At 43.9% G+C, this 14,895-nt stretch overlaps 1 protein-coding gene across 1 annotated transcript; it reads right to left on the reverse strand.

The window, feature by feature from the left end:
• Positions 1–613: 613 nt before the first annotated feature.
• Positions 614–14,541, reverse strand: LOC132782937 (C-signal-like). The gene is made up of 6 exons (XM_060787929.2): positions 14,334–14,541; positions 7,102–7,153; positions 5,497–5,678; positions 3,982–4,131; positions 2,955–3,065; positions 614–836 (listed from the first exon to the last, which is right to left on the reverse strand). The coding sequence occupies exons 1-6, from the start codon at positions 14,478–14,480 to the stop codon at positions 717–719; spliced, it is 762 nt and encodes a 253-aa protein (XP_060643912.2). The 5' UTR covers positions 14,481–14,541; the 3' UTR covers positions 614–716.
• Between the last annotated feature and the right edge of the window lie 354 nt (positions 14,542–14,895).

Genomic DNA, 14,895 nt, shown 5'->3' on the forward strand with positions numbered 1-14,895 from the left:
CGAAGAGAACAGATAGTTAGAGACAGAAATATTTCCAAGTTTCTACGAAGGTCACATCGATTACAGGAGAGACAGGCCCAGACGTCAAAGTCAAGGGGCGTTTCAAAGAATAGCTTCTTTGGTATAAGAGGCCTCCTGCCGGGTGCCTCTTTAGATCAAGCAACGTTTGGGACTGTGGCTGTGCCTTGGCAGAATTCCTGTGTTTCATGGCGGGTAATCCCAGAGGCTTAGTTATCAAGTTCATGGTTAGTAAAAGACTAACAGATTCCTGGTTCGTGTATTGTGGCTTTTGAAATTTTGCTCAAGTTCAGAGATTTTCCTGACTGCTATGTTTCTATTGTGACTTTTTGACTTTGCATTTACCTTTCTTTTGTAACCAATTTTTCATCAATAAACAAGGATTGCTTTTCCTACAGTCCAGTGTGGTGGATTTAATCTTATGGTCTCGTTTCTTGAACTGGGATGCAACAGATCCCAAAGATGTAGCTATGTTCCTGATCCCTTCCGGAAAATAGAAATATTGAACATAACTCAGTTATGTTTGAAAACTCAGTTATGTTTTTTGGTTGTGTCAGGAGTGACTTGAGAAATTGCAAGTTTACAATGACAAAAATACTTAACACGCCAGCCCATGTTTTTATTTTAATGGAAGACGATGACATCTGCCTTGCCAAGGGTGAGCAGCTCCTTCTGCAGGATTTGCTGGGAACAGAAGCTCACCAAGGAACGACTTTCCCCTCCCAGTCCACAAAGGAGCCGTTGTCTTTCTCTGAAAGAGAGGCAAGGGTCTTCAGCATCTCTTTCACACTGAACTCCACTGTCAGCGGAGGCTGTCCCTGGAAAAAGAGAATGCACAAATGACCCTGGGCTTTGCATGTTGGAAAAAGCAAAAGAGCATCCAAAGCACAATCAAAGCACCCTTAAGAAATGACCACCTAGCTGCTGCTTCTCAATGTCCAAAGAGGTTTATTAACTACAAATGTGGAGGGCTGGTGCTGTTCAAGTGTTGGTACTGTTATAATTTTTATAATTTGCACAATTTCTTAATTGAGTCACAGTAAAATGGATAAGTTTAAGATTAAGAAAAAAAATCTGTTGACAATTAACACCATGAACACCATGAACACCATGGAGCAGCTATAGTGGAAACTGCACAATCAACCGTAGTACATAAGTATTTCCCAAGTATTTATTGATTTATTTAAAACTTTTGTATCCCGATCTTCTCGACCTCCGTAGAGGGACTCAGACCGGCTAACAGCAAGAATTCAATGCTAACAATAATAACCTTTAAAACATCATACATAGACAATATGTTAAAAATACATATAAACCATTCGCCAAGATAAAAACAACGTCCAACTCAGTCCACATATTGTGGTCAATAACTTTAGTCAATTACCAGTCTTAGCCATCACTCTGCAAATGCCTCATTCCACAGCCAAGATTTCACTTGCTTCCTAAAGTTCAGGAGGAATGGGGCAGATCTAATTTCAACTGGGAGAGAGTTCCATAGCCTGGGGGCACCACAGAAAAGGCCCTGTCTCTCATCCCCACCAAACGCAACTGCGAAGTGGTGGGACTAAGAGCAGGGCCTCTTTGGATGATCTTAACGCCCTTGATGGTTCATAGGGGAGACTACATTCAGACAGGTAAACAGGGCCAGAACCATGTAGAGCTTTATAGGTTAAAAGCAGCACTTTGAATTGTGCTCAGAAGCTGATTGGCAGCCAGTGGAGCTGGCGCAACAAGGGCGAAGACTGCCTGAACATCAAGCAAAAAGTGGGTGCTAGAAACAATATCATACGAAAGCTGACTGGCACAACCTGGGGATCACAACCAGACACAGTGAAGACAGATTGCCCTTGCGCTGTGCTACTCTGCTGCTGAGTATGCATGCCCAGTGTGGAACATATCTCACCACGCTAAAACAGTGGATGTGGCTCTTCATGAGACATGCCGCATTATCACGGGGTGTCTGCGCCCTACACCACTGGAGAAATTACACTGCTTAGCCGGTATTGCACCACCTGACATCCGCCGGGCAGTGGCAGCCAATAGTGAGCGGACCAAGGCAGAGACATCTCCAGCTCATCCCCTGTTTGGGTATCAGCCAGCATGCCAATGCCTCAGATCAAGAAATAGTTTTCTAAGATCCACAGAGACACTCGCTGGAACACCTCAGCAAGCAAGAGTCCAAAAGTGGCAGGCTCAAACCCAGCACCTCAACCAATGGCTGATACCAAATGAGAGACTCCCCCCTGGGCACACAGAAGACGGGGCGACTTGGAAGGCGCTGAACAGACTGTGCTCTGGCACCACAAGATGCAGAGCCAACCTCAAGAAATGGGGCCACAAAGTGGAATCCACGACATGCGAGTGCGGAGAAGAGCAAACCACTGACCACCTGCTGCAATGCACCCTGAGCCCCGCCACATGTGCAATGGAGGACCTTCTTGCAGCAACCCCAGAAGCACTCCAAGGGTCAGATACTGGTCAAAGGACATTTAATCCACTACCAAACTTGCAAATTTTGTGTTTTGTCTGTTTGTTTGTTTTGTTCTGTTAGAAATGTAATACAATTGACTGGCTGCCCTAACACGACAAATAAATACCAGAGCGTGGACCACTGTGGCCAAGTCAGACTTCCCAAGGTACGGGCACAGCTGGAGCACAAGTTTTAGTTGTGCGAAAGCTCTCCCGGCCACCGCCGAGACCTGGGGTTCCAGGCTCAGCGATGAGTCCAGGATCACTCCCAAGCTGCGAACCAGCGCCTTCAGGGGAAGTGTGACCCCGTCCAACACAGGCTGTGACCCTATGCCCTGTTCGGCCTTGCGACTGACCAGTAGGACCTCTGTCTTGTCTGGATTCAGTTTCAATTTGTTAGCTCTTTGAATTCTGTCCCCCCCCCCCCCCTTAAAAACCAAAAGTGATTTCCACCCTAAATGACTTACCACTGACTTTCCCATGTCTGTCTCCACCCATCCAGGATGCAATGCAATGCTCAGGATGTCCTCTTTGCCAAAATCCAGGGACTGACACTTGGTAAGCATGTTAAGAGCAGCCTAGGAAGGAGAAACGCCAGGGGAACATACATTTCAGTTCCATAAACAGGCAATAGAATGTTATTTCATCTTTGCATAACAACAATAACAACAATATTTATTATGGTCCATAGACCCATCAGTGAACAAACAGTCATTAATAAATTCTCCCATGGTTTCAAGTAATATCAGAGGTTAGTTTCTTTCTCATCCTTGTTGCCACTGCGAGGAATTTTGCCACTATGAGAGTCACCTTGTGGCACTTGTCCTCTAAAAGATTATCTATCAATCTTTTAGAGGACAAGTCTCACATGACCAGAGGATGTCTGGTCATGTAGGACAAAACTGGATATATTGCACTGTATAAGAACGGCACTGCAATAAAAAAAATTTTTTTTGGTCGTGTCAGGAGCAAGTTGCTTCTGGTGTGAGAGAATTGGCCGTTTGCAAGGACATTGCCCAGGGGACGCCTGGGTGATTTGATGTTTTTATCATCCTTGTGGGAGGCTTCTCTCATGTCCCCGCATGAAGAGCTGGAGCTGATAGAGGGAGCTCATCCACCTCTCCCTGGATTCAAACCTGCGACCTGTCGGTCTTCAGTCCTGCCGGCACAAGGGTTTAACCCACTGTGCCACTGGGGGCTCAAGAAAGACTTTGCTGAACTTTCCCCTGGAGTGTTTTTGCTCCTGCTTATCTTCTTACCTAATTGGATTTACTTATTTCTTTAAAGTGTTTTTTACTTGCTGCTTTTTAATTATCTTCAATAAAAGGATTATTTTCCAATCAAGGTGTGGTGTTTACAGTCAGAGGGCTTTTCCTGTCCTGGAGTGCAACACAATTGTCAAGAATACAAGTTATAAAGCCAATTTTCACATCTTTGGGTGAAATTAAATTGTAAACAATAATACAACCCATGTTTTTGCTCTTTCTGCCGTACCTTACTGCAACGATAAGAGACTAAAATTGGCAGAGTGACCGAAGTGATGGAGCCACCTTCACTGGACATGTTGATAATGGCTGCTTTGCTGCAGCTCATGCCTTTGTGAGGGCTTTCCTGGGATGCCTTCTTCAGCAAGGGCAGGAATGCCTGGAGAAACAGAAGAAAGAGTCAAGGACTGCCTGAATTTGAAGGCTATAAAAGCCACAGTCAACGCCTATATCATTGCTCTGGAAGCTTTTGGACACAAGTCCACTCCAGGGTCCCAGCTGGAAATAAAATCCGTGCTTTTGAGACCTCCGGACCTCTCTTTGTCTCTTTTCCTGAAACCTTCTCCCTGCCATTTCAATATATGTGTACATTGTAATCCGCCCTGAGTCCCCTGCGGGGTGAGGAGAAGGGCGGAATAGAAATACTGTCAATAAATAAATAAATAAATAAATAATAAACTGTGGAGGCTAACCCAAATTAGGTTTCTGGGTGAAAGATTACTTTAGCTTTTGAGACCTCCAGATTCTAGGGATCCTTTTTGGGATCTTGATAACACCTTCTCTGGCAGATCTTTTTTATTCAGGCAAGACTTGGGTGCAAAATCTATGCAACTGAAAGAGTTTGTAATGGGATTGTGTTCTTTATATTTTTTATATAATGGCCAGAATTTTATATTGTTTTAATTGCAATTGTGGAAGATAGAGTTATGCAGTTATAGTACAATGCAACTATAATATGAGGGTTGAATGAAAAGTAATGCCTCCACCTTCGTAACTCCTCAACAGATGACAGTATTGGTATGAGGCAGGTACTGGCTTGTTCAGTAGACTCTCCTCTACAGTTCCATTTTGGCAGGACAGAGCGTTACATCACAACGCTGCGAACTTTGAAACGATGGCTAACAAGGGTCTGAAAGGAAAAGGGAAATGTTTTCCTGCACCATAACAATTCCAGACCACACACTTCACATGCCACCACAGCAGAACTTCAGGGACCGGATCCCACCACGTACAGCATCCTCCATACAGTCCAGATTTAGCACTGTCTGACTTCCATCTGTTCCCGATAATGAAAGAAGATCTGCGGGGACATCATGATGCTTCTGATGAAGATGTTGAGAGAACTGTGAGATGCTGGTTGCAGAAACAGAGTGTCGACTTCTTCCGCGATGGCTTCAGAAAACTTGTTCATTGTTGGCAGAAATGCATCCAATTGTCTTGTGATTATGTGGAAAACTGAATAGTGGTAGTTAAAGAGCACATTCTAAGGATTATTTCTGCGTTTGATTTATTAAAATATTCCTTTCCAAACCCAAGTAACGAAGGTGGAGGCATTACTTTTCATTCAACCCTCGTAAAGTGAGCAAACATCATTGACATACTTTATTTCTTAGATGTTATCTGATTCACATGCTCTATCCAATCTCTTTCATTTTTGTGTTGATTATCTGTCCTGTAAACAGTGAGGATTTAGAAACCAGGACAAGAATGTGACGAAGAGAGGAGGACAAGAGCATCGTCGTACCTGGCTGACCATCATGGGCCCAATGACATTCGTCTCGTATATTTCAGACATGGACTGTGGTGTCTCCTGGGTCACTACCTTCAAAATGCCAGCATTGTTTACCAACAGGTTCAGTCCAGATCCTTTCAACAGCTTAGTCACTGTGGCTGCAGCGGCTTCAATACTGGATGGATCCGTGGTATCTACCACCAAAACAACATTTCAAAGCTTCGTAAGTGAGCAAAGATCACGTTTATTACAAAGCTCAAAAAGAAAAATCTTTGTGTCTTGTTTTTTATGCCTATTCCTAGGATTTTGGGGAATAACCCAAAAAATTGCATTAAATAGACCACATTACATCTAGTTTCTTAGACTGTGGCGCAGTTGGCTGGGAGTCAGTCGCACTGTGCCGTTACACCCAGACATTATAAAAATAAACGAAGATGTGCTGTTCTCTATGTCTGAGTGAACTGCGAATGTCTTTCTTTAGAAGTTGATCTTGGAGTCCTCGTGAACAAGTTAAACATGAGCCAACAATGTGATGTGGCGGCAAAAAAAGCCCATTGGGATTTTGGCCTGCATCAATAGGAGCCTAGTGTCTAGGTCCAGGGAAGTAATGCTCCCCATGCTCTATTCTGCTCTGGTTAGACCACACCTGGAATATTGTGTCCAATTCTGGGCACCACAATTGAGGAGATATATGGACAAGCTGGAATGTGTCCAGAGGAGGGCAACTCAAATGATCAAGGCTCTGGAGAACAAGCCCTATGAGAAGCGGCTTAAGGAGCTGGGCCTGTTTAGCTGGAAGAAAAGAAGGCTGAGAGGAGATATGATAGCCATGTATAAATATGTGAGTGGAAGCCACAGGGAGGAGGAGGGAGCAAACTTCCTTTCTGCTTCCCTGGAGACTGGGACGCGGAACAATGGCTTCAAACTACAAGAAAGGAGATTCCATCTGAACATGAGGAAGAACTTCCTGACTGTGAGAGCTGTTCAGCAGTGGAACTCTCTTCCCCGGAGTGTGGTGAAGGCTCCTTCTTTGGAAGCTTTTAAACAGAGGCTGGATGGCCATCTGTCAGGGGTGATTCGAATGCAATGTTCCTGCTTTTTGGTAGAATGGGGTTGGACTGGATGATGGCCCAGGAGGTCTCTCCCAACTCTAGGATTCTATGATTGTAAGTAGGAAATTTGGGTACCGCTTATGCAGGGAGGCTAATTTATGATGCCATAAAAATCTCCAGCAAGCATGCAAAGAATGAGGAAGTACTTCATCATTGTCACTAATGGACGGTGAAGCAACAGCTCCCCTGTTGGCCAGAATACCCTCATGGAAAAGCTGGAATGTTAAATAGCCTCTGAGTGTCTGTCTATATATGTTGCGTGTCTATGGCATCGAATGTTTACCATGTACATGTGCATTGTAATCCACCCTGAGTCCCCTGTGGGGTGAGAATGGCAGAATATAAATACTGTAAATAAATATAAATACTGTAAATAAATAGTTATTAGATTTTTCAAATTGGTACAATAAATTGGATTCAGACCTTCTCACTTATTTCTCCTGAAACTTAGAGGAAGTCTTCTTGTCATCAGAAGGGGTTTTGGGAGGGGGGGGGGTACACATACCTAGTTGGATGATCTTTACCTCCTGGTGCTTGGCAGCCAGATTCTTCAACTCCTGAAACATACCAAAGCCACTAGTTTGTCATATATTCTCCATTTCCTGGTATAAATTGAAGAGTGATTGAAAGGGAACATTGAGCTTAAGGTGTGTCTACCTTCCATTTTCAGCACAGACTGTAGTTGCTACATTGTTGTTGGGTCTACAAATAGGTGTATAGAATATATGTTGTCAAAAAATTGACCCCCCTCTGGGAAAGATCAACTATTTATATACATACGGTGTGTGTGTGTGTGTGTATATATATATATATATATATATAGTGTGTGTGTGTGTGTGTGTGGTGTGTCTGTGTCTGTGTGTATGTATTTATGTATGTATGTATGTATGTATGTATATGTGTATATATATATATATACACATACATACATAAATACATACACACAGACACAGACACACACACTAGTTGTACCCGCCACGTGTTGCTGTGGCCAACCTTCCCTCCGTCTTTTTCTCCTTTCTTTCTCTCTTTCCTTCCTTCCCTCTTTTTCTTTCCCTTCTTCTTCCTTCCTTCTCTACCTGTTTCTTTTCTTGCTTCCTTTGCTCTTTGGTTCCATCCTTCCTTGTCTCTTTCCTTCCTTCCTTCCCTCCCTCTTTCTCTCTTTCGTTCCTTCTCTCCTTCCTTCCCTCTTTCGCTTTTTTATTTCCTTTTCTCCTTCCTTCCTTCTCTACCTTTCTTTCGTCTCTACTTCCCTCCTTTTTCCCCTCTTTCTCTGACTCCTTCTCTCCTTCCTTCCTTCCTTTCCCCTTTCTGTGTATGTGTTTTGTGTGTGCATATATGTGTATATATTTGTGTATATATCTGTGTTTGTGTATATATCTTTGGTTTTGCACATGTGTTGTAATGCAATTTTTGGAGGGTTTTTTTTTTTGCTTTTCAAGTCCCTTCTGCTGTGTTTTTCAGTGTTTTTACAAGTGATTGTCACTTGTTGGACTGTTAGGTGTCTTGTGTCCAAATTTGGTGTCAATTCATCCAGTGGTTTTTGAGTTATGTTAATCCCACAAACGGACATTACATTTTTATTTATATAGATATATACACAAGTAGGTCATGTTTCCAACAACCCAGCCAAGCCCAGGCATTAACTAGTTATTCACTGAGGATTAACTAGTTATTTGTTGAAATCAGAGTGTCCTGGGTAGAACTGGAAGGGAAACCTAACACAATAGATCGATTTCAAATCCCCTGACAAAGGAGTTTCGCTCCAAGCCTTGGAACAATATATATATATATATATATATATATATATATATATATATATATCCCTTTAAATAAATTTCATGGTTTATGGTGTACATGTGCTTATAAACTAGTTGGGGCTCAGGTATATATGTTTATATATGTGTATAGATGTTTATACATATGTATATATGTGAGACGTGGACTGTCTACAGATGTCACATGCAACTCCTGGAATGATTCCATCAGCGCTGCCTCCGGAAAATCCTGTAAATCTCTTGGGAAGACAAGTGGACAAATGTCAGCGTGCTGGAAGAAGCAAAAAGCACCAGCACTGAAGCGATGGTCCTCCACCATCAACTCCACTGGACCGGCAGCGTAGTCTGGATGCCCAACCACCGTCTCCCAAAGCAGTTGCTCTACTCTGAACTCAAGAACAGAAAACGGAATGTTGGTGGACAGGAAAAGAGATTGAAAGATGGGCTCAAAGCCAACCTCAAAAACTCTGGCATAGACACTGAGAACTGGGAAGCCCTGGCCCTTGAGCGCTCCAGCTGGAGGTCAGCTGTGACCAGCAGTGCTGCAGAATTTGAAGAGGCACGAATGGAGGGCGAAAGGGAGAAACGTGCCAAAAGGAAGGTGCGTCAAGCCAACCCCAACTGGGACCGCCTTCCGTCTGGAAAGCGATGCCCTCACTGCAGGAGAAGATGCCAGTCAAGAATTGGGCTCCACAGTCACCTATGGACCCACCCCCAGCACACCGATCTTGGAAGACAATCCTACTGAGACAACAAGGGATCGCCTAAGGAAGGATATGTTTTATATTAAAAGAAACTAAGATGCGCTGAAATTGATATGTGCAGGTACGATCCAGCACATCTAGAGACATTTTATATATGTGCTTGTAGAACTCTTCCAATGTCTAGCTGTGAGGTGGGCTCACACAAAGGGACAATTCAAACAGGTATTAGTTCACCCATTTGTTAAAGGGATTCAGAAGCTGAGATTAGTCAAACACAAACAGCACCGTGATGAAATGTATATGCCTTCCATTGAATTGCTTCTGTTTGCACAATCTCCTCATAGTCTCTGAGGCTTGCTCTTTTGTGACTGTTTGCATATTGCCTCCAACCATTTGCCAAGCCCAGCCCTTTCCTCCAGGGAAGACCCTCCAAATGACTCCAGCTCCAAATGGACAAATAACTGCGCTTCATTTTCCCACCACGAGGGAACCTCCGTCCACCTCAGACGTCACAGAGATTCCACAGCTAACAAGAACCCGGATCCAAACTTGACCACGTTTCAGAGCAAGGACTTGGAATAGCTGTCAAATGGGATGAAAGCCCCACCCGCATCCAAGCAAAGCTTAGGATGCGGGAGGGCATTTTGAATGACCCCATGAAGGAGGCAGACTTGGTTTGGGCCAGGTAGTTGCTGGCCCATGCATGTGAGGGGGCGGAGCAGAAAGTTGGGTGAGGCTGCTCTGTTCTTCTTTCAGTTTCCTTTGGACGGCGTGACCCTCCCTCCCTCCCTATGGACAGTGTGAGTATAGACTGGTCGCACATGGGCCGGGTAGGAATTTTTTCCCCCCAAGTTTGCATTGGGGGTTTTTTCGCCTACCTCATACTGTTTCAGATGGGTGTGGTAATTGGCTTTTGGGTGGTGTCATTTAAATAGGTTTCCTTGAGTATTAATAAGTTTCCATGGCATGTTAAAGGTGAAATGGTGATGGTAGGCACCGTGGCACCCCCGCCTTAGGGGGTGAAGGGTGGACTCCCACCAAAGTCCCCATAAGTTTTCATAAAAGGGGAGCTCCCCTTGGGGCTGGATGGAGGGTCCTCACTCTTGACAAACTCTGAGGTTTGGGAGGGAGTGCCCTCATGATGGCCTTCCAACTATGATCGGCCGAGAGGTGCAGACAAAGAATTTTGCTTGGCCCTCGGGATCCTTGGTGCACGCTTGTCCTTGGAGGTGGTCAGAGGAAGTGACACCTGGCCCAGGGACTAGGCTCACCAGGTGGCCATTCAGCCATGAGTTATATGTTGCATTTTTACAGATTTTCCCTCTACAGCTTACTGCAAATTCTTTCAATAAATAGGTCAGAAAATGGCCCTTTAGATCCATGTTCTTGTGTCTGACTCTTTATTTCATGGTGGGAGTTCAATGCCTTGCACTACCAGATTGAAACGCATGCTGGGTTTCAAGGCAACAGGAACAGAGGTTTATTGCTTTCAGGCCTGAAAGAATGTCTGTACAGAGTCTCCACTCAAAACCTATGTCCTAGTCCTTTTGAGTGGAGACTCTGTATCCGACATTCTTTCAGGCCTGAAAGCAATAAACCTCTGTTCCTGTTGCTTTGAAACCCAGCGTGCATTTCAATCTGGTTTCAAAGTAGCAGGCATGCCAAGCAGCTTCTCCTCACCTTTGCTCCTCACCTTGCCTTTGGTGGGTTGCTGAATTTTGGCTTCCAATATCTCAACCTGCACCATACCTTAGCAAACATCCCTGCTCTGCGGCATCCTACATAAGTATTTAATAATATTTAAGTAAATCCCACTGGCTGGGTGGGTGGGTGGCAGGAAAATGTTCTGCCCCTTTCCCACAAAGTGTGAGCTAAATGAAAACCAGATTCCTATTGGTTACAATACATTCTGAGACTCTGTTACCGCAGATTAGGTCATAATTCGACAAGGAACAAAGGTTTATTGTTTGATTATCAAAATACAGAGTGCAACCCATAGCACTCTGGTGAAGGAAAAGTACACTCTCCTCCCCACTGATAAGGAAATGGATTCATTCAAGGGCACAATCAATGGTTAACCGTTTTGTTGACATTCAATGAACCCGCAATCTTGCAAACTGGCTCAGCCTGGCACCACCTTTCATTGCGCACTTTCCAGAGGTTGAAGGGCAAATGTCTTGGTTTGGCTTCGGTACAATGTGTGGCAACTCTCAGAAGGCCATCTAAGGCCCATATAATCCATTTCAAAGCAGATAATCTGGATTTTTATGGCAGTGTAGACTGCCATAAAGTCTATTGCTACTTAAACTTCACCTGCACCATTCTAGCCCTTAGATCGGTGTTTCTCAACCTGTGGGTTGGGACCCCGGGGGGGGGGGGGGGTGTCACAAGGGGGTGTCTGTGGGGTTGCCAAAGACCATCAGAAAAGACAGTATTTTCTGTTGAGGCATCAGGTAAAAGGTTTTGGAATATTTGCCATATTTCAAAGGAAAACAGCAAACTAGCTCTGCAAGTGGAAAAGGAGGGTCAACAAAAACAATATGGTATCAACAATAACATAATAATAATAATAATAATAATAATAATAATAATAATAATAATAATAAAACTTCATTTGTATCCTGCCCTTTCTCCCCATGGGGACTCAGGCCGGCTTCCAATGTAGTAACAGGCAAATAGTTAATGCCTATATGAGGGAAAATTCATATATAAAAATAAGGTATACATATAGATATTGATATACAGGTACATGGAAATCTGTAGATATCTATATGTATATAGGATTTGCAAAGACCTGCAAACATGAGGGGGAAAATTCATATATAAAATTAATTTAGATAGATAGATAGATAGATAGATAGAGTTGCGTAGGGATTGCAAAGGCTTGCAGGGGGAAATGCCTATATATCTGTAGGAGAGATTAACAAATATTTGAGGGGGAAGTCTATCTATCTATCTATCTATCTATCTATCTATCTATCTATCTATCTATCTATCTATCTATAAATGCTCTGTGCAGAATGAGTACCTTAAGAACAAAAGAACCAATGAACTAAATCACACCAAATTTGGCAAAAAAATGTCTCACAACACAAAGAGTCACCATCACTCAAAAAATTATGATTTTGTCATTTGGGAGGTGTAGTTGCTGGGATTTATAGTTCACCTACAATCAAAGAGCATTCTGAACTCCACCAACGATGGAATTGAACCAAACTTGGCACACAGAACTCCCATGACCAACAGAAAATACTGGAAGGGTTTGGTGGGCATTGACCTTGAGTTTGGGAGTTGTAGTTCGCCTACATCCAGACAGCACTGTGGACTCAAACAATGATGGATCTGGACCAAACTTGGCACAAGCACTCAATATGCCCAAATATGAACACAGATGGAGTTTGGGGGAAATAGCCTTGATATTTGGGAGTTGTAGTTATTGGGATTTATAGTTCACCTACTATCAAAGAGTATTCTGAACCCCACGAACGACAGAATCAGGGCAAACTTCCCACACAGAACCCTCATGACCAACAGAAAATACTTAAGGCCATCTAATCCAACTCCCTTCATCAAAGCAAGAAAACGTAATCAAAGTCCTCCCGACAAAGAGCCACCCAGCCATATATATATATATATATATATATAGAGAGAGAGAGAGAGAGAGAGAGAGAGAGAGAGATGATTCACACACAGAGAGATATAGTATAGATTTGAAAGGGACCCTTAAAGGAGGACAATGATATGTGGGCAAACCAGACACTCTCCACATCAACACTGACAAAAGAAACAGCAACTCAGTTCTTGTGGGTTTTTTCGGGCTATATGGCCATGTTCTAGAAGCATTTCTCCTGACGTTTCGCCTGCATCTATGGCAAGCTTCCTCAGAGGTGAGGTCTGCTGGAACTGGTAAAAAAGGGGGTTTATATATCTGTGGAATGACCAGGGTGAGACAAAAGGCTTTTGTAAGTTGGGCTGGGTGTGGATCTTTCCACTGACCACCTTGATTAGCATACAATGGGCTGACTGTGCCTGGAGCAAACTCTTCTTGAAAGGTGATTAGTTGTCCCTGCCTGTTTTTCTCCCTGCTGTTTTGCTGTTGCAATTTTAGAGTTTTTTAATACTGGTAGCCAGATTTTGTTCATTTTCATGGTTTCTTCCTTTCTGTTGAAATTGTCCACATGCTTGTGGATTTCAATGGCTTCTCTGTGTTGTCTGACATGGTGGTTGTGAGAGTGGTCCACCATTTCTGTGTTCTCAAATAATAACATGCTGTGCCCAGGTTGGTTCATCAGGTGCTCTGCTATTCTGTTGACAATTGTATGCTAATCAAGGTGGTCAGTTGAAAGATTCACACCCAGCCCAACTTACAAAAGCCTTTTGTCTCGCCCTGGTCATTCCACAGATATATAAACCCCTTTTTTCCCAGCTCCAGCAGACCTCACCTCTGAGGATGCTTGCCATAGATGCAGGCGAAACATCAGGAGAAATGCCTCTAGAACATGGCTCTATAGCCCGAAAAAACCCACAAGAACTGAGTGATTCCAGCCATGAAAGCCTTCGACAATACATTGAAACAGCAACTGTTTACCCGCAAGCAAAAAGAAATTACATATATTAGAAACCAACACTTTCTCATTCCTCTATTTTCCAGATCAACAGACTGGGCCACAGCAACGTGTGGCGGGGGACAGCTAGTATATATATAGGATTTGCAAAGACCTGCAAACATATGAGGGGGAAAATTCATATATAAAATCCATTTAGAGAGAGAGAGAGAGAGAGAGTTGCATAAGGATTGCAAAGGCTTGCAGGGGGAAATGCCTATATATCTGTAGAAGAGATTAACAAATATTTGAGGGGGAAATTATTTTATAAGATATATATGTGTGTGTGTGTATAGTTTGCAAAGACTTCAGGAGAAGCATGCATATATGATCATCCGGATTCAGAACCTGGATTATATGGCAGTGTAGGTGGACCCGTAGATTCATTCAGAAAGTGGGTTATATGGCAGCGTAGATGGGACCTCAGTCCTGTATTGCCCATCACTCGACTTCAGCAGATGACGTTGTCTGCTGGTCTGAGGAGGAAAACCTGGCTTCCCTTCAGTTGAATGTCTAGGGGTTGATTGATCTCAAAGAGGAAAAAGGATTGGGGTGGCCGTGCCCCAAAGTGGCCAAGAGCTCCACTCCTTTGGGAACCACCCCCTGGTCATGAACAAGTCATTCCCTTCCCAAAGCCACCCTGAGGCTTACCTGGGAACGTGGTCCTTCTGGGTCCCGGCAGGTGGCAAAGATCCATTCTGGGCGGTTGCTTCTCTCGGCCAGCTGCCTGACCATCTCAAAGCCGATGCCCCGGTTGGACCCGGTCACCAGGATGCTGCGAGCGTTCAGCAGGTCCATCTCCTTGCCAGGCCAAGTCCAACGATGAAACTGTGTGCCCGTTCCAGCTGAAGCTCCTGCAAGCCACCTCCCGCCAGGGTTGCATAAGCTTCTCCTTCTGGGCTATCTCACATTTCACATTTTGAAACGATGCCATTTCCACAGCAAGGAGCGCCGTCCAGGAATAGGGTTAAAAGGAAACCGTTCATAGGTGGCATCCAAAGCCCGGAGCAGAAATGTGTCTCCTGCTTGCCAGAAAAGGTTGCCAAGTTGAAAGGGACATCCTTGCACTGAAAAAACACACAGGTCTACCCGAGTTTCCAAATCTTCAAGGGTGGGTTTTCTCACATGTCATAGAATCATAGAATCCAAGAGTTGGAAGAGACCTCCTGGGCCATCCAGTCCAACCCCATTCTGCCAAGAAGCAGGAATATTG

Source organism: Anolis sagrei, chromosome 8 (assembly GCF_037176765.1).
Source record: "Anolis sagrei isolate rAnoSag1 chromosome 8, rAnoSag1.mat, whole genome shotgun sequence".
Lineage (NCBI taxonomy): Eukaryota > Metazoa > Chordata > Lepidosauria > Squamata > Dactyloidae > Anolis > Anolis sagrei.

Bases quoted from the DNA above. Each gene is read 5' to 3' on its own strand.
- LOC132782937 (XM_060787929.2), bottom strand. From the start codon at position 14,480: ATGGACCTGCTGAACGCTCGCAGCATCCTGGTGACCGGGTCCAACCGG. The intron at 7,154-14,333 runs GTAAGCCTCAGG...GGTATGTTTCAG, and splicing joins CAGAAGGACCACGTTCCCAG to GAGTTGAAGAATCTGGCTGC. The intron at 3,066-3,981 runs GTACGGCAGAAA...TCTCCTTCCTAG, and splicing joins TCTCTTATCGTTGCAGTAAG to GCTGCTCTTAACATGCTTAC.